Here is a 27,767-nt window from a genome sequence, read left to right on the forward strand (position 1 = left end):
ACATTTTACCACCTATTCTCACACACTTGCTTTCCTAGACTATAATTTCCAGTCCATTACCCTAGAACATTTTTAACATTCCCCATACTTTGTATATTAACAACACAGTTGTTTTTTCTGCACTTACGTTATCTACATATTTTTAAGAAATGATAGGGGAAAACCTATATTTTTTATTACTTTAACTTAATACATAACATATTCTGTGTCCTGAAACATGCATTAAACTGCTTTTATGTGCTTTTGTACATGCTATTACGTGTTTCCTAATGAATGTACCCTTGTATATTAGGCCTATATTACTCTCGTAGAATGAACTTTTTTCTTTTATCATTGGATACACAAATACACTATTGGGTTTTCTTAATACTTTCTTATCCCCTGAGGAAGTGTGCGCAAGCGCACAAAACGCGTAGGGCTTTCCACAGTTTGTCTGGACGTATTGATGAGAGGAACGCTCCGGTTTTGGATCAGCAGTTGAAAGGATCTCTGCCCTTAAGTCCCGCCCACCAGTGACGTAACATCCGGTGATCCGCTTCGAGGAGCATGGGACACGGGGCAGCACGCCGGTGTACAACACCGTCTAGCCAGAGGAGGGCTTACCTCATCCCTCACCTGATATCCATTGCCTGTTTGCCACCCTGTGAGTAGGGCTTCGGTTTTACTCCATCGGATTGGCGTTTTCTGGGTCTTTCATCCATTCATTTTTACTGTTTTAGATTTGTATTAAATTAACTTTTAATTTCAGCCGTGCTCGTGTGTTTTATGTTAGCCTTGTTCGTTTTGTCTTGGTCTGTAGATGTGTGTTTGAGTATTTTACTTTATGTTGGCTATGTTGCACTATATTTTCTCTTTTCTTGTTCCATATCACGTTACACACGGATGAAGTTCCATCTGATCATCTGAAGATCGAGGAATTGTCAAGTCATTCATTTGGACATTCATCCCTTTGTCTTGAACGCCCAGGACTATCACTCATTTGGACTCCAAAGGCGCCGGTATCTCTTTTGTTTATTTAACTTAATACATAACATATTCTGTGTCCTGAAACATGCATTAAACTGCTTTTATGTGCTTTTGTACATGCTATTACGTGTTTCCTAATGAATGTACCCTTGTATATTAGGCCTATATTACTCTCGTAGAATTAACTTTCTTTTATCATTGGATACACAAATACACTATTGGGTTTTCTTAATACTAATACCACACAGACTTTAGGCATCTAAAAGTTCAAACCTCACTGTAGATGTTAGACAAACACAAAGGGTTAAACACAATGTAACACTGCAGTAGAGATGGGCACATGTTTTTTGTGGATTTGGATCTGCAGCGGTTCCTTAGGTCTGTGGGTTTCTGCAAATTAGTCTCAAAAAAGGCGATTCGTCTTTTCCGGATTTTTCTTTTTATCACTGTCATTCCACATGGCGCATACCGCAATCCATTGGCAAATTTGTAAGAATCCAATCTGCAGATTCCGGAATCCGTACGGGAATTTGTGAAAATCCGCCAACGGATTGGGGAATCCGCGGGTTGGATTACTAAAAATCCGTACGAATTGTATCCAACGGCGGTTTTGGATTCATCCGCACGGATTGAAACACTAACAATCTGTCAACGGATTTCACACCGCGGCACGGATGTTGACAGGAAAGCTCTGGGTTTTCCAGGAAACGTTTTTTGACAGTTTCGCCCGCCTCTACTCTGCAGCATTACAGATTTGGTGCTGAATAGTGAGAAAGTAGATCCAGGATGTGGTGAAAAAAGTGGAGCACAGCTAGCAAAAGACTGGGGCTAGATGTACAGGTTAGTCAATTAAAATCAACTTTATTGAAATGGTGACAACATGGACGATGGCAGGCAGATCACTGACGCGTTTCGCGCTCACGGAGCTTTGTCAAAGAGATGACAGATTTGGTGCTGAAGAGTGGACAGCACCAGTGTGTCAGGGACATTATAGCACCACCACCATGTGATCACTTGGGTTGCTACATCAGGAACAGAAAAGTCATCCTGCCTCCTTCCATCCCGATACCATGTGTGAACGGCTTCATGGATCCAATTTGCCCTAGACGAAAGCAAAAAGGCAGGATGTTCATCATAAGGGCCCCACTTTGTGAAAACCGGCTGCAAAAAGGACATTAACAACAGGCAACTTTTCTACCCTTTAGACACTTTTGTATTTGTTTTTTAAACAGTTTTATATTTTTCAAACAGCCTATTGTTGAATATTTTTGCAATTTTGTTTTATATACTTTGCGATATGCCTTGTGAGTTTTTGTTTTCACGTTATTTTGCACAATTTATAGCGTATATATTTTTACATATTTAGTGATATACATAGATCCCATTAGAAAACATTTTCAGATAAAGATTGATTAAATTATCACAAGATAATATTGAGGTTATAATACATTGAGATAATGTTGTACCTTATATAACTCTAGAAGGGCGCATCTTTTCCGTTATACAAATGCTGTAAATGTGTTGCTCCAGAGGACTGACTCACTGCATAGACTCTGCTCCACTGAGTATTCGTATTAGCTGCTATTTACACTCTATTTGATAGTTTGCACTATTGATTTGTGCTTCCTTTGACTTTGCTGTGCTTAGTATAATTGGGCATATTCCCTATGAGCTTGGCTTTAACGTGCTTTCTCTGATGAACATATGTATACAAGTTCTTAGGTTGTTAGTCACAACTCTAGTCATTACATTCAGGTGTTTGCTCCTCTTGTATCTATTTTACAATATCGTTGATGCCGTGATTGCTTACCAGTATTTCCTGATCCTTAGTTAACATTTAACTGGCTCTGTGGGACATAGTTTTCCATTTCAGTATCAGAGATTTGACACATATCTGTACTGGTGTAGGTGAGAGGTTTGGCTGGAGGTATTAAAGGGAAGTACCACAGAACTTTAGTGTCTGTGGGAAAGGGCTTGAAGAACGGGCGATTTAGGCCCCGAAACGTTCCCCCTTGCATTGATCCCTCCATCTTTTTAAGCTTGTTTTTTGTATTCCCCTTCCCCCCTCCCTTGTTGTGCTTTTCCCTTCCCTCCCCATTCCTCTCCCTTTTACTGATATTGTATTCATATGTCTGACGAGTCGCACTCTCGATAGCATACTCTGTGGCACTGCTTGTTGCATCATCTCATGTTCCACTAATACAAATTATTTTTCTATTGGCATATTACTTGCTTTTGTCATTTTTTCTATTGTTGTGTGCTGGGAACCCCCATAATGATGTATGACTTTGTTTGGAGGTTTCTGAGGTCCCTCTCAGTTCCCTTGCACCACACTTAAAGTTATTTCTAGTTATTGTGGAGTGCTGCCTACCATCCATACTTTTTACTGGGATTCAATAAGGTGCAATGCCATTAAATTGAATGGAAGTTAACGTGGGAATGTACGTTTCGTACCTTAGTGAATTTCCTCCTAAATTACTGTCATTTGTACTTAAAAGGGGTTATATATCAAAGTCTCCTTGTTGTAAAAATGGGGCAAAAACAGCAGCTTATCAAGAAACACGATCCTATAGATCAGAGGTACGCAGACTGGGGGGGGGGGAGGCGCGGTGCTTACATAGACCCTGCGCTCATCACCACCACATTTAAATTAAATGCCGGGAGAGTGCACAAGGCCTCTGTTACTATGTTACTTACCTTGTGTCCGGTGACTTCTGGCGATGCGTCAGAAACGCTGGAGAAAAGGTAAGGGGGGGGGAGGCGAGCAGGCAGGGGGAGAGCAGGCAGGGGGAGAGCAGCAAAACCAAGCGCAAAACGTTAATCGTGAAGGAGTAAAAAACAGTGTTTATAAAATAAGTGGTTCAAGGTTATGCGTACATCAGGTTAGAATTAATCAGGCACATGAAGCTACACTGTAGCTGTTACCGATATCTGCAACCAGGAACTGCAAGGAATTCTCCCATCTAGGATCTCACTTCCTCTCCCACACGGTCAGCTGGAGTAAAGCAGCAGTCACAGTATCAGTGTGTAGATGTATTAACACAGTCTCTGAGTCCAGCTTAATGTGTCAATGCGCCCGGTGGAGCCAAAGGAGGTAGGCAGCTCAGTCCTGTGAGGCAGCGTGCATCGTCCTGTCTCCACACCTCTCTGCGCGTCCGCGTAGGTTGATGACGTCACGGCGCATGCGCCGAGGGAGGCAAATTGATCTTGTAGCTTAAATATGCGATTCAAAGGCACAAGCTATTTCCAAACCTCAGAACTCAACTAAACAAGAATAAAAAGGTTGAGTGGTAGCCTTCCAACGCGTTTCGTAACTCTAAGGGCCACTTCTTCAGGGAAATAGCTTGTGCCTTTGAATCGCATATTTAAGCTACAAGATCGATTTGCCTCCCTCGGTGCATGCGTCGTGACGTCATCAACCTACGCGGACGCGCAGAGAGGTGTGGAGACAGGACGATGCACGCTGCCTCACAGGATTGAGCTGCCTACCTCCTTTGGCTCCACCGGGCGCATTGACGCATTAAGCTGGACTCTGAGACTGTGTTAATATACTTACACACTGATACTGTGACTGCTGCTTTACTCCAGCTGACCGTGTGGGAGAGGAAGTGAGATCCTAGACGGGAGAATTCCTTGCAGTTCCTGGTTGCATATATCGGTAACAGCTACAGTGTAGCTCTATGTGTCTGATTAATTCTAACCTGATGTACGCATAGCCTTGAACCACTTATTTTTTAAACACTGTTTTTTACTACTTCACGATGAGCGTTTTGCGCTTTGTTTTCTTTTGTTGTTTGTAGATTTCAGGGTCTTGGGCTACCCTTTACTCAGCAGCAGACGCTCCTCTATATTGGTAACACCAGTTTATTTGAATCACTTATTAACCACAAATTGTTTTTTTGGGTGTGTGTTGTATATTCAACCATTATCACTTGTACACTTACTGTATATAGAGGTTTATCTTCTTTTGCGCACTTGTTTGTTTGTATAGGGGGAGAGCAGGCAGGGGGAGAGCAGGCAGGGGGAGAGCAGGCAGGGAGAGAGCAGGCAGGGAGAGAGCAGGCAGGGTGAGAACAGGCAGGGTGAGAGCAGGCAGGGTGAGAGCAGGCAGGGTGATAGCAGGCAGGGGGGCGCAGACGAATTAAGACAGTAGCTAGAGTTTTTTGGTACTGGATTTGTTCTTTTGTATAATTATTGCCCCAGTTCTGCTGCTTTGAAATGTTGATGCATAAGTACCTATTACTGACTATCTAGGTATTTTTTCTTTTCTTTGTCCCCAAGTAGTAAATAAGATGTACTAGATGATATATGAAACATTAACAGGAATTATGAATGAAGTGGTGAACAGAGCACTGGAAGAAACTGAAGTTGAAATGTAGAATGAAAGAAATTAACATTAAACTATGTTATAATGTCCTTGTGGTTCAGAGTCCTAAATTCAAAAGTGCCAAGAATAAAGGATTTATAACCCATACTTGGGTTACTTGGCAAAAATATCTCTGCCTTGTTGTTCTTTATTCAATATAATCTGTGAAACGATCAAAGAATGAGTCCAAGTTATTACAGAACAAGATGTAGGGGCAGATTCATCAAGCTCCGATTTAATTGAACAGGAGTTAATGTTGGATTGTGCACTAGACTGTAACATCACTTGATGAGTCTGCCCCATATAAGTGTAAGAGAGTGAGGGGGGAGAGTAAGAGAGTGGATAGTAAGAGAAGGAAGGGGGAGAGTCAGAGAGGGAGAAAGCGAGTAAGAGAGTGGAGAGTAAGACAAGGAAGGGGAGCGTAAGAGAAGGAAGGGGGAGAGTAAGAGAAGGAAGGGGGAGAGTAAGAGAAGGAAGGGGAGAGTAAGAGAAGGAAGGGGAGAGTAAGAGAAGGAAAGGGGAGAGTAAGAGAAGGAAAGGGGAGAGTAAGAGAAGGAAAGGGAGAGAAAGAGAAGGAAGGGGAGAGTAAGAGAAGGAAAGGGGAGAGTAAGAGAAGGAAAGGGAGAGAGAGAAGGAAGGGGAGAGTAAGAGAAGGAAAGGGAGAGAAAGAGAAGCAAGGGGAGAGTAAGAGAAGGAAAGGGGAGAGTAAGAGAAGGAAGGGGAAGAGTAAGAGAGGGGGTGGGGACCAAGAGAGGGAGGACGAGAGTAAGAGAGTGGAGAGTAAGAGAGGGATGGGGGAGAGTAAGAGAGGGATGGGGGAGAGTAAGAGAGGGATGGGGGAGTAATAGAAGGAGGGGGAGAGTAAGAAAGTGAAGGGGAAGAGTAAGAAAGGATGGAGGAGAGTAAGACAGTGAGGGGAGGAGAGTGAGAAAGTGGGTGGGTGAGTGAGTGAGAGTGGGGGGGGGGTGAGTGAAAGAACGTGGGTTAAGAGTAAGAGGCGAGAGTAACAGAGGAATTGCAGAGTAAGAGAGGGAGGGGGGAGAGTAAGAGAGTAAGAGAGTGGGGAGGGGCGAGAGAGTGGAGTGGAGTAAGGCTGCGCTTATAGTGCGGGCTACAGATGATGTCACCCGTCTCTGTAGCCGTTGCGAAAGTTGTAATTTGAGATTTGTAGACGTCTCTAGCTACAAGGGGAGTGACGTGAGGCAGAGGGGCGGGGACAAGAGCAAGGGGGAAGGCAGAGGGGCGGAGACGAGAGCAAGGAGGAAGGAATAGGGACGGAGACAAGAGCAAGGGGGAAGGCAGGGGGGCGGAGACAAGAGCAAGAGGGAAGGCAGAGGGGCGGAGACAAGAGCAAGGGGGAAGGAATAGGGACGGAGACAAGAGCAAGGGGGAAGGCAGGGGGGCGGAGACAAGAGCAAGAGGGAAGGCAGAGGGGCGGAGACAAGAGCAAGGGGGAAGGCAGAGGGGCGGGGACAAAAGCAAGGGGGAAGGCAGAGGGGCGGGGACAAGAGCAAGGGGGAAGGCAGAGGGGCGGAGACAAGAGCAAGGGGGAAGGCAGAGGGGCGGGGACAAGAGCAAGGGGGAAGGCAGAGGGGCAGGGACAAGAGCAAGGGGAAGGCAGAGGGGCGGGGACAAGAGCAAGGGAGAAGGCAGAGGGGCGGGGACAAGAGCAAGGGGGAAGGCAGAGGGGCGGGGACAAGAGCAAGGGGGAAGGCAGAGGGGCGGGGACAAGAGCGAGGGGGAAGGCAGGGGGGCGGGGACAAGAGCAAGGGGGAAGGCAGAGGGGCGGAGACAAGAGCGAGGGGGACGGCAGAGGGGCGGGGACAAGAGCGAGGGGGACGGCAGAGGGGCGGGGACAAGAGCAAGGGGGGCGGCAGAGGGGCGGAGACAAGAGCGAGGGGGAAGGCAGAGGGGCGGAGACAAGAGCGAGGGGGAAGACAGAGGGGCGGAGACAAGAGCGAGGGGGACGGCAGAGGGGCGGAGACAAGAGCGAGGGGGAAGGCAGAGGGGCGGAGACAAGAGCGAGGGGGAAGGCAGAGGGGCGGGGACAAGAGCGAGGGGGAAGGCAGAAGGGCGGAGACAAGAGCAAGGGGGAAGGCAGAGGGGCGGGAACAAGAGCGAGGGGGAAGGCAGAGGGGCGGGGACAAGAGCGAGGGGGAAGGCAGAGGGGCGGGGACAAGAGCGAGGGGGAAGGCAGAGGGGCGGAGACAAGAGCGAGGGGGAAGGCAGAGGGGCGGAGACAAGAGCGAGGGGGAAGGCAGAGGGGCGGGGACAAGAGCGAGGGGGAAGGCAGAGGGGCGGGGACAAGAGCGAGGGGGAAGGCAGAGGGGCGGGGACAAGAGCAAGGGGGAAGGCAGAGGGGCGGAGATGAGGGGAAGGCAGAGGGGCGGGGACAAGAGCAAGGGGGAAGGCAGAGGGGCGGAGACAAGAGCAAGGGGGAAGGCAGAGGGGCGGAAACAAGAGCAAGGGGGAAGGCAGAGGGGCGGAGACAAGAGCAAGGGGGAAGGCAGAGGGGCGGAGACAAGAGCAAGGGGGAAGGCAGAGGGGCGGGGACAAGAGCGAGGGGGAAGGCAGAGGGGTGGGGACAATAGCGAGGGGGAAGGAAGAGGGGCGGAGACAAGAGCAAGGGGGAAGGCAGAGGGGCGGGGACAAGAGCGAGGGGGAAGGCAGGGGGTGGGGACAAGAGCGAGGGGGAAGGCAGAGGGGCGGGGACAAGAGCGAGGAGGAAGGCAGAGGGGCGGAGACAAGAGCGAGGGGGAAGGCAGAGGGGCGGAGACAAGAGCGAGGGGGAAGGCAGAGGGGCGGAGACAAGAGCGAGGGGGAAGGCAGAGGGGCGGGGACAAGAGCGAGGGGGAAGGCAGAGGGGCGGGGACAAGAGCGAGGGGGAAGGCAGAGGGGCGTGGACAAGAGCAAGGGGGAAGGCAGAGGGGCGGAGATGAGGGGAAGGCAGAGGGGCGGGGACAAGAGCAAGGGGGAAGGCAGAGGGACGGAGACAAGAGCAAGGGGGAAGGCAGAGGGGCGGGGACAAGAGCGAGGGGGAAGGCAGAGGGGCGGGGACAAGAGCGAGGGGGAAGGAAGAGGGGCGGAGACAAGAGCGAGGGGGAAGGCAGAGGGGCGGGGACAAGAGCGAGGGGGAAGGCAGAGGGGCGGGGACAAGAGCAAGGGGGAAGGCAGAGGGGCGGGGACAAGAGCGAGGGGGAAGGCAGGGGGGCGGGGACAAGAGCGAGGGGGAAGGCAGAGGGGCGGGGACAAGAGCAAGGGGGAAGGCAGAGGGGCGGAGACAGGAGCAAGGGGGAAGGCAGAGGGGCGGGGACAAGAGCAAGGGGGAAGGCAGAGGGGCGGAGACAAGAGCAAGGGGGAAGGCAGAGGGGCGGGAACAAGAGCAAGGGGGAAGGCAGAGGGGCGGGAACAAGAGCAAGGGGGTAGGCAGAGGGGCGGGGACAAGAGCAAGGGGGGAGGCAGAGGGGCGGGGACAAGAGCGAGGGGGAAGGCAGAGGGGCGGGGACAAGAGCGAGGGGGAAGGCAGAGGGGCGGGGACAAGAGCGAGGGGGAAGGCAGAGGGGCGGAGACAAGAGCAAGGGGGAAGGCAGAGGGGCGGAGACAAGAGCAAGGGGAAAGGCAGAGGGGCGGGAACAAGAGCAAGGGGGAGGCAGAGGGGCGGGGACAAGAGCAAGGGGGAAGGCAGAGGGGCGGAGACAAGAGCAAGGGGAAAGGCAGAGGGGCGGGAACAAGAGCAAGGGGGAGGCAGAGGGGCGGAGACAGGAGCAAGGGGGAAGGCAGAGGGGCGGGGACAAGAGCAAGGGGGAAGGCAGAGGGGCGGAGATAAGAGCAAGGGGGAAGGCAGAGGGACGGGGACAAGAGCAAGGGGGAAGGCAGAGGGGCGGGGACAAGAGCAAGGGGGAAGATAGTCGCTGTAAAAATCAAATTCTACTGACTACAGAGATTTAGGTTGCTCCGTCGCTCCTACTATAAGTGCATGCGACGGATTCAATGCATTTGTTTTGACCCGCCGTCGCTATAAGTGCAGCCTAAGGCCGAGTCCCCAGTCGTCACTGTGGCACGCGCGCCCAGCGGGGGGGGGGGGGCACGTGCACAGCGCTACACCGCGACAGGCGGTCTGACTGGAGATGGAAGGTTTGCGACGGGAGGGGGCGTGGCTGTAGGTTTGCGAGGGCGTGGCCATGACGTCCCGCGGCTGGTTCGCCCTTATTGGCTGAACAGCCGGCGGGGGCGTGGCCACGCCTCTGTCGCAGATGTTGATTTCAAATTCTCCTGCCTCCCTGAAAACCTGTCGCGCACCTTTCCCCAGCGGGTAGGGACTGGGACCGGCCTGACTGGGGGGGCGGGGCTTGATAGCACAGCGAACGCCGAGCCGTGCGCTGTGGCAGTGACTGGGACCGTAGCCTAAGGCTGCGGTCCCACTAACTGCTACAGCGCACACCTTGGCGTGCGCTGTGCCTGTAAGCACCGCCCCTCAATGGTGCTGTGCCAGTACTCACCTTCCCGCTGAAGCTGCAGCCGCGCCATACTGCCAGGTTTTTGTAACTCAATGAAATTGAGTTTAGAACTGGCGACGGAGGCATGGCCACGCCCCCGCCAGCGGTTCACCCAATGAGGGCGAACCAGCCGCATGAGGTCATGGCCACGCCCCCACAAAACCCCCACCACGCCCCCTCCCATCGCAATCTCTCTCCCTGGAGGACCGCAGATCGTGGTTAGCGCTGTGCAAGCACTTTCCCCCCCCCCCACCGGGCATGCGTGCCACAGTGCTAACTGGGACCGCAGCCTTAGAGAGTAAAGCGGTCAGAGTAAGAGAGGGATAGGGGAGAGTAAAAGAGGGACAGTAAGAGGGGGACAGTAAGAGTGGGGGGGCGTGAGAGAGTAGGGGGTGTTGTGGAGCGTAAGGCAGTGACAGAAAATAAGACAGCGAGGGGGGAGATTGAGAGAATGGGGGAGAGTAAGAGGGGAGGGGGGATTAATAGAGTCAAGGGGGAAAGTAAAAGAGGGAAGGGGGAAGAGTGCGAGCGGGAAGAGTGAGAGAAGTGGGGAAGAGAGACAGAAAGGGGGAAGAAGCTGGAGAGAAGGGAAGCATGTTGGGAAGAACCTGGAGGGGAACATATTGGGGTGAAGCTGGAGAGGAGGGGAGCATGTTGGAGAGACGCTGGAGAGGAGGGGAGCATGTGGGGGAGAAGCAGGTGAGGACAGGCGCATGTTGGGAGAAACTGGCGTATATTGATAATTTATGGTACATATGGCCCGAATGAAGTACAATGAAATCTGGTCAGGCCATCATATTGTGTAGTTTGACACCCCTGACATACGCACTATGTCTCCTGGAGTGCCAGAACCCATGGTCTGGTGGCTACATCACCCAAAGGGTCAAGAACAATTCTTTGGAAGTTAATGGTTTGTGTAATCCTCATGGATACTGTCACAGGAGACCAGGACTTTTAACACTTATTTATATTTGAACCGGGATCATTCACTAGGCAAAACAAGGTAGTAAAAACAAAATGTAGTTTATTCGGGTAACCCCGCGTACAACACAAAGAATTACACAAAATACAGATAAAAACACACGTATTGGGGGTCTGGGAGCAAAATCTAGGCTCAAATAGATGCAGGGCGCCTGCATCGGAAGGTTTACCCTGACCAGGATATACACCCAGACTTCCTGGTCCTCTTTTCGGCTAAAAATCCTAACCGCGACCGCTACGTTCAATTCTCATTACTTGGTCCTGACTTAGTCTCTGCAGGGCAGACTTTCCTAGCTTCAAAACAAAGCCGGTTGCTCTGCTATTAGTGACAGAGCAACTTTGAAAAGCCCGCCCTAGCTTCATCGACACAAGTCACTAGATGGCCTTGATCTCTGAGTCGGTTTCCTCCTTACATACACTCCGCTAAGCTATCCTTAGCATGGAGGTAGGAGGAATGACAAATCAGAGCATGGGAACCCTATCAGACTAGCCAATAGAAACAGGGGCCCGTCTCTTGGCTGATGTCAGAGGAGGGTGCGTGCCAAGCTGGCTCGGGATGCCCTGTGGGCGGGACATGAATTGACCAATGGGAAACGCGCCAACATTCTGCCTCTTCCCCCAGTCAACCCATTGCCACTTACTGGGCAGGTCCCACTGAGTCTGGCACACTAGAGTGTTCTCCCCACAGGGGGTCTCTGTTCTCTGGACCCCGTACTCTGCCCTGACCTGGCCACTTAACAACCCGACACCTCTCTACATCCCGTCGTCTCTTTGAACTCCGATGTCTATCCAGGCTTCCCGGCACCTATTTGGATGCCTGGGCTGACTGAATAGACATTTATAGTAAATGCACAAATGTAATAAAACATACTAGTGATGTACCGAGTATCCAGAAATTATCCTGTACCCGGCTTTTTCAGCTACTCGGAAATTACCTGTACCTGGCAGCAGGGGGCTGGGCCCGGAACCGGGTAGGAACCGGCACCGGGTAATGTCAGAGTTGCTGAAAATACTTAATCACTTACCTGCAGCCGGCGAGGAAGGTGAGGAAGACTGTGGCGACATCTGGGAGCAGCAGAGGTCCTGGTGGCGGTGGCAGCAACAGAAGTCTGTGTTCAGCCGGCAGGAGCCGGCTGTCCAATAGGTACGCTCCTGCTCCAGTCACATGGTTCCCCGGCTCCCACTGGTATCAGCTCTTTGCTGTATTCCTGCTTACACATAGAAAGTTTCATAAGTCTAGCGGAAAGGGAATATGAAAAGTGGAAAAGCAGGGGACACTTTATCTTTTACATGTGATAATACATGGGCCCTGGCTTATGGTGCTATGTAGCTGCCAGGGACCCACGGTTCTCAGGGGTAACCAGATTGTCTTAACCCTACCGTCACAGATACAATCCCAGAACCCACCCCAACAGGTAAGAGATATCATTTTAGATTACTAATTTGAATTAGTTTATTGTTACATTGTTCACCTGGCCAGGACTTTATAATATTGCTAACCACTATAGCTCATGATTTCTGCACAAAATAATTTATAATAAAATGCTGAAAAACTGGTCTTCACTACAAAGAAATCCCATAATCCCACTCAAATTGCATAAGGAAGGGGAAATTAAGCCGAAGCTAAATCCATAATTCTGAGGAAGATATTTGTAGAAGTGGATTTCCGTGGGCAAAGCTTTTGGTTGACCAGAGGAAATGACTTTTGTTTTTAATGATCTGCCCATTCCTTCTCAATGAGGATAGTCTAACATAGAGTATGTACGGTCTTACAACTGAAGGAAGAGTGAATGCATTGATTTGATAAAATGCAGCATTGATTGTGATATTCTGTGGAAGTTATGCTAAGGGATTACTGGCAGGATTTCTAACTGGATCATTACAGTCACAGTATGAGTAATGTCTGGGTGCCTTTCTCTCGTAAAGTGATCTTCCTTTATTAGTGGGAATCTTGAAGAAAAGATGGAGTCTGGCTGTAACTTGTTCAATATCTCACCACTTTCAGCTTCGTACTGTCTGCAGTCTTTGTTTTTCTTATTTATGCAGTCATATAAAAAGTACAGTGGGGTATATGCAGTAAGCGCCAGATAAAAAAATCGCCAGGCTGTTTAAATCGCCAGTTTTGACAGTGTTGCTATCACGGTGTGCAAAAATAGAATTTCCCTGGATAGGGAGAACTGGACTCAAGGGAATGGGATACACTCTAAGATAAAGGAAAACTGTGTATATAAATGACAGAAATCCTTCAATAACAGATATAATAATCTTGAAAAACCTGACCCTGTTACCAAGAATATATGAGATATCACGGTATTGAGAGAACCCAGAATACCAGTGATAGCAACATTTGCAAAACTGGCGAGTAGCCGGCGTCGTGATGATCGCCCCTCTGAAAAGGCCTTACCCGGCGATTCCATTCTGCTGCAGAGAGAGAGAGAGCCGCCTCTCTCTGCGCAAATCTCACCCGAAATGTATGTTTTTTTAATATAAATTGTATTACTAGTGTAGATGAGCAGGGGGTCTCCGGAGTAGAACCATGTTGAATTTAGGCCCTGCTTCCCGATATACAGGCCCCGTTATGGGGTGCCGCTATCTACTATGCATTTTATTCCCACAGTCACGAGACGCGGGACAATTAAATGCATAGGAGATACCGGCACCCCATAACGGGGCCTGTATCTCGGGAAGCAGGGGGTCCCCGGACCTCACATCAACGTGGTTCTGCTTTGGAGACCCCCTGCTTATCTACACTAGTAATAACATTTATATTAAAACAGCTGCTACCCACAATAAACATTAAAAACGCACCAACACTAATACCCAGCTCCTCTACCCCCACATGATTGATACCAGAGGCCGTGGTTGTCTGGGTGTCCTCTGCGGGTGTCTGGAAGCCCTCGGGTAGTCCCTGTGGCTGTCTGTGGGTCCTCAGGTGGTCCCGTTGGAATCTGGGGGCCCTCGGGTGGTCCTCGCGGGTCCCCACTGGCCTACGGTACCAATCCTGTGTCCAACATTTTTTTTACAATACATTTAAATAAATACACTTACAGTACTATAATGGGCAAAATAACTATTATCCAGATATGGATAATAGCTAATTTGCCCATTATAAAATAAAACATTAGCCAGACAGCATAAATAAAGTAAATAAACCTTTCTACTTACCCCTGCCACCATGAAGGGCAACCTCGTCAGCATACTGCAGGTCCATGTCCTCCGATGCCAGCAAGAATACATGAAAAAATACAATCTAATGGCCCCAACACTTTAATCACCTTAGCGGTTAATAACTGCTATAGTAATTAAGGGGTTAACCCACCTTCCCATGCTACCCACCCAGGAGGCCTAACCACCCACCCCGGGACTACTATACACACCCTGTATCCATTGATTGGCATAGTGGTATATCATACCCATATAATATGGGCATGATAAGCCACTATAGCAGTCAATAGTACCCTAATAAAAAAGCATGAAGGCTAAAAATACACAATAATAAAAGATATACACAAGCACCTAAACACCCCAATTCAATAAATAAAATCACCAGCCAACCAATCAATTTAATAAATAAAAGCACTACAACAAAACAATTAATGAATTTAAACCACTAGCCAACAAATCAATTAATTAATAAAAACACTAGCCAACCACATTTATTTAAACCACTAGCCAACAAAATAGGGGAGGGGGGGAGGGGGGGGAGGGAGGAGGTGGGAAGGGGGGGGAGGGAGGAGGTGGGAAGGGGGGGGAGGGAGGAGGTGGGAAGGGGGGGGGGAGGGAGGAGGTGGGAAGGGGGGGGAGGGAGGAAGGGGGAGGAGGTGGGAAGGGTGGGGGAGGGAGGAGGTGGGAAGGGGGGGAGGGAGGAGGTGGGAAGGGGGGGGGAGGGAGGAGGTGGGAAGGGGGGGGGGAGGGAGGAAGTGGGAAGGGGGGGGGGAGAAGGAAGTGGGAAGGGGGGGGGGGGGAGAAGGAGGTGGGAAGGGGGGGGAGGTGGTGGGAAGGGGGGGGAGGTGGTGTGAAGGTGGGGGAGGTGGTGTGAAGGTGGGGGGAGGTGGTGTGAAGGTGGGGGGAGGTGGTGGGAGGTTGTAAGGGGGGAGTGAAGGGAAGGTGAAGGGGGGGTGAAGGGGGGGTGAAGGTGGGGGTGGAGGGAAGGTGAAGGGGGGGGGGTGGAGGGGAGGTGAAGGGGGGGGGTGGAGGGGAGGTGAAGGGGGGGGGGGGGTGGAGGGGAGGTGGAGGGGAGGTGAAGGGGGGGGGTGAAGGAGGGGGGGTGGAGGGGAGGTGAAGGAGGGGGGGGTGGAGGGGAGGTGAATGGGGGGGGGTGGAGGGGAGGTGGAGGGGAGGTGAAGGGGGGGTGGAGGGGGGGAGGAGAGGTGAAGGGGGGGGTGGAGGGGTGAAGGGGGGGGGAGGAGGGGTGAAGAGGGGGGAAGGAGGGGAAGAGGGGGGAAGGGGGGGAGGTGGTGGGGTGGAGGGGAGGTGAAGGGGGGGTGGAGGGGAAGTGGGTGGAGGAGAGGTGAAGGGGGGTGGAGGAGAGGTGAAGGGGGGGGTTGAGGGGAGGTGAAGGGGGGGGTGGAGGGGAGGTGAAGGGGGGGGGGGGTGGAGGGGAGGTGAAGGGGGGGGGGGTGGAGGGGAGGTGAAGGGGGGGGGGGGTGGAGGGGAGGTGAAGGGGGGGATGGAGGGGAAGGGGGGGGGTGGAGGGGAGGTGAAGGGGAGGTGGAGGGGGGGTGAAGGGGAGGTGGAGGGGGGGTGAAGGGGAGGTGGAGGGGGGGTGAAGGGGAGGTGGAGGGGGGGTGAAGGGGAGGGGGGGGTGAAGGGGAGGGGGGGTGAAGGGAGGTGGAGGGGAGGTGAGGGGTGGGTGAGGGGAGGTGAAGGGGGGTGAGGGGAGGTGAAGGCCGCTCAGTCACCCGTCCGGCCGCTCACTCACCCGTCCGGCAGCTCCCTCACCCGTCCGGCAGCTCCCTCACCCGTGTTGTGGCCGCTCCCCCGAGGTGTCCCGGGCGCTCGCTCCCCCACTGACTGTAGCGGCGCCGGGGGGGGGTGAAGGGGGGTGAGGGGAGGTGAAGGCCGCTCACTCACTCGTCAGGCCGCTCCCTGAGGCAGGAGGCCCGCGCTTCCCCTATCCGGTAGCGGCGCACGTGAGGGGGAGAGCAGGAGGCCCGGGCCGCGCTTCCCCTATCCGGTAGCGGCGCACGTGAGGGGGAGAGCAGGAGGCCCGGGCCGCGCTTCCCCTATCCGGTAGCGGCGCACGTGAGGGGGAGTGCAGGAGGCTCGGGCCGCGCCGCGAGAGAGGAGGAGGCTGGAGTTTGCTGCTCTCCGCGGCGCACGGTGAGGGTGCGGCTGGGGATGTTGCGGAGCGTGGGGATTTGGGTGGGGAGGGGGGAGAGAGTGAGGGGCTCCGGGAGGGGGGGGGGTGGTGTGTGTGTGTGTGTGTGTGTGTGTGTGTGTGTGTTTTTTTATTTTTTTTTGTTTGGCCCGTCACTCTGCCTCAGGCCAATGAGAGGTGCGGGGGCGGGCAGGCCAAGGGACCAATGAGATTGCCGCTAGGGACGCAGACATACAGTGAACTCAGAAATATATAGTAGATTTACAAAGTCACATTCCCTTCCTCGTCTGAAACAGGCTCTGACACACCCCTTTTTCAGGCCTGCCCTCTCTCTAGCAGTGCACCAATTGTATGTAGTGACTGCCTGGTCAAATGATCTTTCACGCAGAACTTTACATCTTGGGTCCTCTTCTGCTGCACTGACAGCAATTTAGTGAACCCTCCTGATCGATCACAGGAGAACAGATTGATCGACAACTTGGCTAATCACTTGTCAGCGTGTAGCTTTTATTGATGCACAAATTAAATGGGGATCTCTCTGTGCACCATTTCTTTCCGCCTTCTTCTGCGCTAAAAAGCTGAGGAGGCGTAAACCAAACAATCCGCACCAGGAGTAATGAAATGAAAATCGTTTCTCAACTGTGAGCAAGTGGAGCAGTGCGCCAAGGCAAAACGTGTTTGCATATCGACTGTTCTGCGCTATTCCAGAAGTCTAAGTAATGGATAGTATTTTCTTATAATCCAACTGTCATGAATGAAATTTAAAAAAAATAAACAATAGCTACAAAATATGAATATTTCAACCAGTGTTTAAATAGAACATTTTCAAGCCGTGTTTTAAAAAGAGCTGGTCCTACAGTACCATTTTCCATGTACAAAGCAGTATCTGAGAGGCGATTACACCCCTCCAGATAATCTCTGGGATGTTTACAATAAAACAACTGATATCACTGTGATATGCAATATATGTGTCATGTATTCAGCCAAGAGGGTATCCATTGACTTCTCTGGCATCCGAGGCCGGGAGACCACGTGCAAACATCGGGAGCTTGCTATTTCTTTCCTTACTTATACTGTCCTTGCTGCCTTGGCCCAGATTAAAAGGAGATATTCAGCCAGTGCTGGATTTTAAATTGGGATGGGCGATTTACAAGCCTGAACTTGTCCTTGGAGATGTCCTCTATGTTAATATAGAGCCAATTCAAACGACCTAACCTAATTTACCCGGCAGCGGCTGAAGCTGTACTTTTAATCTCAAGCCAGGAGGTAAATAAACTTGAAACTGACCAGAAATGTCAACACTACATGTCATTAAAATGCAGTGCTAATATTAGACTTGTAAATATGATGTCAAAGCTATACGTGAATGAGTATTTACTGATGCCTTAGCCCAATAGAAAATAATGCACCTATATAATGTTCATTAATATTTCATTTTAGGGAAAGTAGTTCTGAATCAGTGTGTTGTCAGGGACAGATAATGGTACATTTCTTTACAATGCATCCTCTGCTGTAGCTCTGTGCCAGTTATGCAAAGCAGATGCTGTAAATCATTATGTCCTAAATGAACACAACACTATGAAAGAAATCACTGAGTAACCTTCTTTTTCAGATCCACAAACCAAGAACTGGGTCACACATGTTGACTGCCAACTCAGCCACCCATGTTATTTCAGGTTTAATATTTACTTAAGTCCAGATATAAACATGTGGTCCAATGTTAAACGTATTTTAGAGTTAGTTCATCTGTAGCTTGGTTGTTGCAGACACACAGTTAAAGAATGTGGAATTATGCTAGGTACGCTATGTACATCAAAACATTGCACTTTACACAAATAACTCGTTCATGTACTAAGAGCAGCACTAAATATACACATCATGCTTAATGCTCTAGTGTCACAGAATCCGTTACTATGTCAATGAACATAGTTAATAGAGAAATGCTGCCTGATCTCAGTTCTGTGATACAGTTCCCTAAACACTGTTCAAATGATAATTAGACACGTAGTGGGGCTGTTCATTACTGTAGCACAAACAAAAAGGCATATATTTTTCAGAATTGTTGATATACAGTATTAACTATGATGCAATATGCAGTACGTTGCATATTGTGTCACAAGAGTCGACTGCAAAGCACAAAAACTCCACACGTAATTAAGCTACAATACATACAGTATTTAGTTACAACGCTTTGGCAAGTTTAGGGTCTCATATTACATCTGAAAATAATGTAGTGGCAATTTCAATGTTGAAGCAATCAGGGCTTGGTTTGTGCAATAATCCCCAAAAAGTGCTTTTACATAACGGTGTCCAAAATAGTAAAGTGTTAATACACCTGACAAGGAAGAAAGTGATCGGAGCAATATAAAGTAACAGCCGGCAATATGAAAGTGGAACTGCATACTTTACACCCATTATTTATGTGTTAATTGGACTCTGTTTATTTTCAGCTATTCCATAAATCAATTCCAAGGATCCTCCTGGAATATTGATATGTTACACACAGAGAATTCCCATTCATTCAATAAATCATTTCGATGTGCCACGAAATTGTGTGTAATCTACATTCATCATAAGAAATGTATTTGCACTACGGTTAAATTGTGTCTCAACAGCTTCATCCCATGGGCACACAATGCAAGGGGTACTAATGTGTGGCAGGCCCCTGTGCCACCCGATGAGTTACATAAACAAAAGGTTGATGGAAACATTGCATTGTAAGACTTGAGAAAGTTTCCGATACACACTTCCACTTGTAAATGTATATTCCAGATGCCCGGTAGGCATATAAGGCTTAATGTGTATAGCTTTTAACCACACATTATATAAGTTATGGTAAGTAAAAAGGTGAGGAAAATCGCCCCCCCCACAGCGAACAGCAAATGACAATATCCCTGGTGAGGACGTTCGCATGTCCCAGACAGATCTGCACCCTGCTTTCACCATTTATAGGGCTCCATGTTAAATAGAGATGAAGCAAAAGGTGACACGCTGTGCTCATTTGCATGTCATTTCCCAGAATACCTGTCTGTAGTGGAAGCATTGCATGCTAAGGCTGAGTTCAGGGTGGCTGTTACGGACGCTCGCCTCCCCCGCGTGCTCCTGCAGCCCGGCGATCTGTGCCTTGGCTGCAGGTGTCGGGTCGCAGCGTTTGGAGGCGTGGCGAACGTGTCACGGAGTTGGTTCGCTGAACCAGCTCACGTGACGCGACTGCCGCCGCAAATATCATTTCGGGTTGTAGCGGCAAAATGTAGCAGCGTCAACGCTGCACTTTGCCGCCGGTGGAGTTTTCAGTTTGAACACTCCAACCGAAGAACCCGAAATTGCGACAGACGTGCGCGTGCACGCAAGTCGCATAGCAGCCACCCTGAACTCGGCCTAAGAGATAATGGGGAAAGGCAGGGTTACCGCCCTGTCTGAGACACGCGAATGTGCTCACAAGGGGGATTTGTATTTACTATAGCTTTGGGCTGGGACAATATGTAAGCGTGGCCTCTCTTTGTATGGTTCACTTGTCTAAAGGCGGGTCACTCCATATCGCTGAACCTTTTTGATACCACACCAGATCAAGTTTTTGGTGGTTGTGAAGAATATAGCAATGCTTGCCATTCTTCCCCCGTCCACTCATTTGTTAAGATTGCATTATTCATCCTTTGTAATTAATGTGTCTAAAGTTCTACACAACAGCAGTGTTTTGTTACACTGTTGATAATATCAGGTACTATATTTACACTTCTCATGTATTGTGGTTGTATCTCACTCCAGATTTGCACCTTCAAAACATATTTAGCGCGGGACTTAGCGGCTTAGTCGAAAAGACTGATCGGAATGTTTTCAGACAAAATTCCCTATTGGCGTCAATGAGTAATTTGGGCTGAAAATGACCCCATCGCCCGCTTCGGCTGATATAGAATAAGACCCTTAGACCTTTATGATAAATAATAGAGTTATTACATAGGGTTGTCTCAAATTATGCCTGTCTGTCTGGTCTTCTTTCCTCTTCTTTTAATGCCTCAAAAACCCTCTCTTGCTAACGGCCTGCATCCAGTGTGAGAAAATGGAAGAACATTTGATACAGCGTGTGTGTGAGAAACTGGAAGAACATTTGATACAGCGTGTGTGTGAGAAAATGGAAGAACATTTGATACAGCATGTGTGAGCAAACTGTTCCCTTCCTGGAAACAGAGATCCCTATATATGCAAGATAAGTGACCAGGCAATTTTAGTTGTAGCAGGCGTTAGCGCTGCCGCGGGAACAGTAGCACTGCGAAAATAACGGTAAAGGAGAGAACACGCTTTATTTCCTGCAATATTTCTTGTTAACGGGCGTAAATATAAACTGAGGACGTAAACGCCTCCGACGTTAGCGTAAGAATAGAGAGATTGGAATCTCTGAGCTAAGAAGCTTGCAACTGAATAATATAAATTCTACATGTTACAATAGTATATTAGCCTTTCAATACCAGAGGCATATGTACGTCTTTATTTATATAGCGCCAAAAGTGTACTCAGCGCTTCACAAAGAATACAGTACAGTGAATTATAATAATACAATAAGTGCAGCAAAATCAGACAATAGGAAAGGAAATCCCTGCCCCGAAGAGCTTACAATCTAAGAGGTTTGTTGGGAGACTTACAGAGACAGCAGGTGAGGGAATAAGTGCTGTAGATGGCAGTGTTTGGCCACAATGGGTGGTAGGAGTGACTGATATCCAATGCAATGTGCAGAAAAGTGTGTTTATAAGGTGGGAATTCATACATATATTATTTATCTGTACTTTTTTTGTAATCATTTTGCACTCAGCTCTATAAAAAAAACCAGTGGTGCTGTGCCTAATATCAAGAAAATCGGCATCTGTTAAGTAATTTGTCTAATCTCTCTTTATCATTTACAAACGTTTACAGAATATGTATGCTTTCAAAATTCACAGGAAGAGAACCTGGTTAATATCAACCTTGATTAACTTACATCAGCAATCCCCTGCAGAAGCCCGCATATGGGTTTAACCCACTTAATGTTAGAATCTTGCCTACTGAGCAAAAGGGTGCCACGTTTTAGCTGGGATCAATGGGAGTAACTCACCCGTTTGTGGATCTGAGCCTTAATATTTTAAACGCTCATATGAATGGAGCATCAGATTAAAAAAGAAAAAGAAAAACAGCATTGCAAAGGGCGAGAAGAGACCTCCTACGGGTGCAAACAAAATGCCGATCAGTGCAGACTGCTGCATTAAAAAAAGAGTCTGAAGCCGTCAACTGGTAAATGAGGCATACAAGTGGAACTCTGGATTTTTACACTGACCTCCGATGCACTTTAACCATCAGAGACAGGGTGGTGTTGACACTTTAAGCAATGAATTGGGTTTATTGAGTGCAAAGTGGATATTTATAGAATGAAAATAACAGATTTGGGGCTTTGTGGTTTAAAGAGGAATATGTCTTAATGTCAATACAGTATATCAAGGTAAGCTGTGTTGATTTTGGTATGTTTCTGTCAGCTAGCACTATGAGAAATACGTACACGGGGGAGAGACAGGGAATTACAGGCGTGTGCTATATATCTCAAGGTGCGTGTGGTTTTATTAACCTTTTTCACAACAGGTTATGGGTCAAGAAAACATTAAAAAAACTGATGTGAAATGAGCACATTTTTGGCAAAGATTTCTAACATTTAACATAGACTCTGAGGAGCAGGGTAGAAAATCAATCCCAAGCTGAAAGGTGCTAATGTGAGAATGCCATTTTAAATGATTATTGTGTTTTACTATCAGAAATTCGTAATATAAGCATTTTTATCACAAATGCCTGACCTCTGTTACTACCAATGAAAGACATGGGAGCCATTTTACACGTGGTAAAGAGCCCATGAATATAGAAGCTGATGTATCCAGAGCATAAAAATGAAAGAAACTAATCACTGTAGAAAGCAGGAGAAGGATTGTGACAAAGTCACAATAATGGGATATCTCGTGATATGCTACGTTATCACTGCCATTGAACTATATGGAAACTCTGTGATATTCTGCATTATAACCTGAAATGATTATCAGGGGGGACAATGACACGCTTTACATCACTATGGTACAAACCGATGAGGTAGGAAGGAGTCAACTTAAAGCTGCAGTCCAAAGTGCCGTTTTTTTTCTTTTCAATGTAAATGTTTTCCCTTTAATATGTGCATCAATACAATCCACACAATGATTAGTAATTAGCTAAGTTGCCGATTGATCCATTCTCCTTTGATCGATTGGCGAAGATTCGGTTCGGGGGTTCACTAAATGGCCATCAGTGCAGCAGAAGAGAACCAAAGATGCAAAGTTCTGTGGGGAAGATCATGTGACCAGGCAGTCACTAGATACATTTGGTGCACTGCTAGACAGAGGGCAGGGCTCAAAAAGGGGTGTGCCAGAGTCTGTTTCAGAAGAGGAAGGGGATGTGACTTTGCATATTGTTGCTATAGAAACAAAACATGCTTGTTACGTTATAATACAGTAAAAATGTAATTCAGAGTTGTTTAAAAAAATGCTACAAGTATTTTCTCATAGTACAGAACTGATTTATTAAAAAAACACACATGTAGCATATTGCTTGGTCTGCAGCTTTAATACAGCTTGCTTTTCATATACAGTAGACCAGGCCTGACGAGCCCGCTTCCCCCCCCACCAGCCCACTTCCCCCCCCACCAGCCCGCTTCCCCCCCCACCAGCCCGCTTTCCCCCCCACCAGCCCGCTTTCCCTTCCCCCACGAGTCCGCTTTCACCTCTCCCGGGAGCCCGCTCTCCCCCCCCCCCCTTGAGCCTGCTCCTGCTCCCCCTCGAGCCTGCTCCTGCTCTCAGGACTGCACACTCTATGCGTGTGGCACTTCCTGTACCCGCGAGCATGCTGTCCTGCCTGCTCTGCCACCGTAAGGTGAGGTGCTGGGGAGGGTGGGGGGAAGTGAGGTGCTGGGGAGGGTGGGGGGAGAAGTGAGGTGCTGGGGAAATGAGGTGCTGGGGAGGGGGGGGATGAGGTGCTGGGGAAATGAGGTGCTGGGGAGGGGGGGGATGAGGTGCTGGGGAAATGAGGTGCTGGGGAGGGGGGGATGAGGTGCTGGGGAGGGGGGGGGATGAGGTGCTGGGGAGGGGGGGGAAATGAGGTGCTGGGGAGGGGGGGGGAAGGTGAGGTGCAGGGGAGGGGGGGAAGGTGAGGTGCAGGGGGGTCATTGGATGTGCAGGGGGTGTCATTGGATGTGCAGGGGAGGTCATTGGAGGTGCAGGGGAGGTCATTGGAGGTGCAGGGGAGGGCCATTGGAGGGTCATTGGAGGTGCAGGGGGGTGATTGGAGGTGGAGGGGGGGGTGATTGGAGGTGCATGGGGGGTGATTGGAGGTGCATGGGGGGTGATTGGAGGTGCATGGGGGTTGATTGGAGGTGCAAGGGGGTTATTGGAGGTTCATGGGGGGTGATTGGAGGTGCAGGGGGGTGATTGGAGGTGCAGGGGGGGTGATTGGAGGTGCAAGGGGGGTGATTGGAGGTGCAAGGGGGGTGATTGGAGGTGCAAGGGGGGTGATTGGAGGTGCAAGGGGGGTGATTGGAGGTGCAGGGGGGGTGATTGGAGGTGCAGGGGGGTGATGTGAGGTGCAGGGGGGAGAGTGATGTGAGGTGCAGGGGGGAGAGTGATGTGAGGTGCAGGGGGGAGAGTGATGTGAGGTGCAAGGGGGGTGATTTGAGGTGCATGGGGGAGAGTGATGTGAGGTGAAGGATGTATGTGGTGTGCAGGGGGTTATTATGTGTTTGATGTGGATGGGGAGTATTATGTGTGTGGGTGAGGGGGAGAGATGGGGGTATGAGAGATAGATGGGGAGTATTGCAAAGGTTGATAGTGAGGGGTTCTGGGGGAGATATGAGGATGATGATGAAGGGTGCTGGTGGAGATATGAGATGTGAGATGCTGGGGGAGATATGAGGATGATGATGATGAGAGGTGCAGGAGGAGAGATGATGAGGTGCAAGGGATGATGATGATTGATGATGATGATGATGATTTTACCTGTGCGGCCCATTTTTTTTTTTCCTTGGAGCAGTTCGGCCCTTCTCACTTTACGAGTTGTGCAGGCCTGATATAGACCCATTTGGTGACCTTATTTATACTTGTCTTGGTAGTACTAGGTTTTGAACACAAGGTGGAACTCTTTCCATGGGAAAAGTGCACTGTGCTGCCAACAAGGAGATATAAATATCACTTTTTTTTTTATTTGTGAAGTTTTAAAGGAAAGTTTTGGGACTCTCCCAAAGACAAAACACTGACCCTATTCAGAGATTTCCACATCTTACAAAATGTCACAGTTATTAGAACCAAGTCATATTAAAGCAATTAGTTATCACTTAAAAGTGACATCAATGCTGATGCATTTCTTAAACAAATAATGTATTTAAAAAAAAATAACAACACCCTATTACATGAAGTTTATGAAATAGAGATGTTACATGTAACTACTTGCGTGCAATGCCATGTTTAACGTACCTTCAAAAGCTAGAGTCAAACAAATAACAAATGTGGACATACAGTAATCTTTACTGTCCCCAATAGTCCATATAGAGATGATGTAATGTTCCCTTATTGGGAGCTGGAAAGTAAACTGGTTTTACTAGTAGAGAGGGATCTCACAATCATTCATTCTTCAGTTCTAAAGTAACAGAGAATCCCGTTTTAATGATAGAAAAAATTATGTGGTATTATATAAAAAAATGCATCATATTTAATACAGAAACGATCTCAACAGTTTTGAAACGTTACTTTTGAATATATATATATATATATATATATATACACACACACACACACACACACACACACACACACACACACACACACACACACACACACACACACACACACATATACACATGTGTTTGTATATTAACTAATAATAAACTATATTTTATAATAATTAACTGCATTTTATTTACCAATTTTTACTTTTTACTTACCTCCAGGCACTTACCTATCTCAGGGTAAAAAAGTCTTCAGAAACACTTTAAGAAACAAAATTGCATGCTGGAATGATTCAATATATACCTTTGTAAATGCTACAATATGAATGTAACAATCAAGAATTGACAGGGCAGGGCTTTCAGATGTGCAGAAGGGACTGCACGTGTTTGCCCTGCAACCTTGAGGTCTTTTCTACAACCCACTGAGGGCTCAGCAGAAACATACACTTGTATGGGAAGTTGGTTTGCAGAGCTCCTAAAAAACAAGAAGAAAAACTGTCCACCCTCCAAGCATAGTTTTCTGCCACTGTACCTGCCACTGTACCTGCCACTTTGCGTGTATTACCGTATTTGAATGTGTCCAAGTTTCCGCTTGTTCATGGATTGGTAGCTCTCTGCTTTAACAAGAGTCTGCATTGCTGCTAGTGGAGCACAGGAGACCTCCCTCTGCCCTATCACCAGATGGAAAGCAGATCAGACTAGGTGACAAGTCACAGAAACCCATGTCTTATTATCTGTGACCGGCTTCATATATGAAGTGTTTTTTTTTTTTTTTGCTTTTTTTTACAAGTCCCAGGATCCAGTTACAGGGAGCTGCGTCACCCTTTAAGATCACATGGTAATTGTTTCTATTTCAAGGATCAAGGCTTGGAGAGAGTGGCACAAAGCTCTTCCCCCCCCCCCCCCCCCCTTATCATTCTCTTCTTTCTTGCCACTTGGTGGTGGAAGGTGGCCACGGTGGGATGAAGGCAGAGCTGGCTCTGATCACACATTTACAAGCACTGGTGGGGGGGAGTTGACTTTTCTCTTTCCATGGAATGATCCTAGAAGGGTCTCACAGGGGAGTAAAGGCATCTCTAATTGGTTTCTCAATGAAATATAATCACCAACTCCCAGGAGGGGCCCTGGATTAGCACTCAACATTTACTACTACAGCTTTCAGACTTCTCAGCCTCCTTTCCATGTCAGTCCTTCCAGCAGTCAGTAGATAGGAAGAAACTTTACCAGCAGCAGGCACCCAGTTCCAGATAGCCCTGTCTTCTCCACCCAGGAGAGGCTCCATTCAACTCTCCGCTCTTGTTTTGCAGCTTGCTGCAGGATCTCAAAGTTTCCCAAATACAAAGGGTGAGAAAATGAGTGATCTGGAGGAGGATTTTGCCAAGATCCTGATGCTGAAGGAGGAGAGGATCCGGGATCTGGAGGATCGCTTGTCCGAGAAAGAGGAGGAAATCCAGGAATTGAAAAGAAAGCTGCACAAATATCAGTCTGTCCTGGCAATACCCAGCAGCCCACATATTGGACCTAGGACAACGAGGGCACAGGGCATCTCAGCAGAACCGCAGAGCTTTAGGTCCTACCATGATCTCACCAGGCAGCCGTTTAACAAATTCACCAAGTCTGAAAGGTAGGACTTTAATTCTACTGGAAACAATAATAATCACCCCGCGGAGATCCTCTACATGTTACTGCTGCCATTTCCATGTTGATCAAAAACCTCTGACACAGGCACTGGCTCAGGGGAGGTTTATTCTTTCAGCACTGGACGAGTTAAATAGGGTAAATGTAATAACCTACCTCTTTCTGCATGCTTCCCAGCACCATTTGAGTAGATCCAATGTTAAAACAGTGTTTTAAAAATGATGGCGAATGTCCAGAGTACTTCAGAGAGGTTAATAATCCCAGAACAATTAAATATCCTGAAAACAACAACAACTTTTCAAGCAGTTATAAACAACTTCCTGTTATTAAGAACTTCCACCTACTTCCCAGTATCTGAATATATATATATATATAAACTATATGTTGGCTGTTTTGATTTCAGTATTTCTTCTGTTGACAGCATTGCTGCTTTTAGGAGATGTAACTGAGCCACAGACGATGGGAAAGTAGCATTGATCTAATCTGTCATTAAAGCCCCTTTGGAAATCAAATAGAGGAAGTCCAGAGCATTATTGGCTTTTAGAAGCTGTGAGTACATGGCTGGAAAAGCATGTTTCAGGATATTTAATATCCCATTAGTGCGTTTCTCCCCCCTCCCCCTTCTGTTTCTTGCACATCCTGCTCATCAAACCTCGATTCTGAGCCCCGCTGCACACTTCAACACACTTCCAAAGCGGAATAAACTGGGAGCCAAGCCTTCAGGAACAGCGACAAAATAGCTGCATGTTTTTACATTGTGTGTGTGTGTGTGTGTGTGTGTGTGTGTGTGTCAGTTCCCATGGAGATGGGTGTTTTTTTAATAACAAACTGAATAGAAGGGATGGTGTACCACATGCACCCTTACACCCCTGTACGGCAGAGAGAGATCAAGTGCATCTCATGATGAACAGAGAGGTTGGAAAGTGCATGAACCCCTTGGGAGCAAAATACAATATTTGGAACTTCAAGGGTTAAACATGCGCTAACCTGCCTGTGTTGTCGCCCGGTGGGTGAAGGCGGCTTTTAACTCCTTCTTTGCCAGTTATACCTCCCGCTGAGGCTACACGTATTATTAACCAAACCCCATCCCAGCTATTTTCTCCCACAGTGATGTTTTCATTGGTAGTTATCCCCGCCGGCGCCCGAAAAGTTCCAGCATTTTAATGACACCCCCACTTTCCCTGACGCATGGCACCCTCGGGCGTTAAAAGAATGAAACTATGTATCCAATGGCAGGTGTCTATTTCC

The 27,767-nt window shown here is 48.5% G+C and overlaps 1 protein-coding gene and 1 long non-coding RNA gene across 3 annotated transcripts in view; one reads left to right on the plus strand and one right to left on the minus strand.

The window, feature by feature from the left end:
- Window positions 1-1,607: 1,607 nt before the first annotated feature.
- On the minus strand, window positions 1,608-24,799 carry LOC142500990 (uncharacterized). Its single transcript, XR_012803391.1, has 3 exons — window positions 24,631-24,799; window positions 11,835-12,017; window positions 1,608-2,068 (listed from the first exon to the last, which is right to left on the minus strand). It is a non-coding gene; the product is annotated as an uncharacterized LOC142500990 (long non-coding RNA).
- A 1,031-nt stretch (window positions 24,800-25,830) lies between these two features.
- The window catches only part of PRKG1 (protein kinase cGMP-dependent 1), a 1,423,135-nt gene continuing 1,421,198 nt past the window's right edge, over window positions 25,831-27,767 (plus strand). For both annotated transcript variants that reach the window (XM_075612928.1, XM_075612930.1), the window contains exon 1: window positions 25,831-26,505. In XM_075612928.1, coding sequence (XP_075469043.1) covers window positions 26,234-26,505 — 272 coding nt within the window. In that variant the 5' untranslated portion in view covers window positions 25,831-26,233. The remainder of the gene's footprint in view (window positions 26,506-27,767) is intronic.

Source organism: Ascaphus truei, chromosome 8 (assembly GCF_040206685.1).
Source record: "Ascaphus truei isolate aAscTru1 chromosome 8, aAscTru1.hap1, whole genome shotgun sequence".
NCBI lineage: Eukaryota > Metazoa > Chordata > Amphibia > Anura > Ascaphidae > Ascaphus > Ascaphus truei.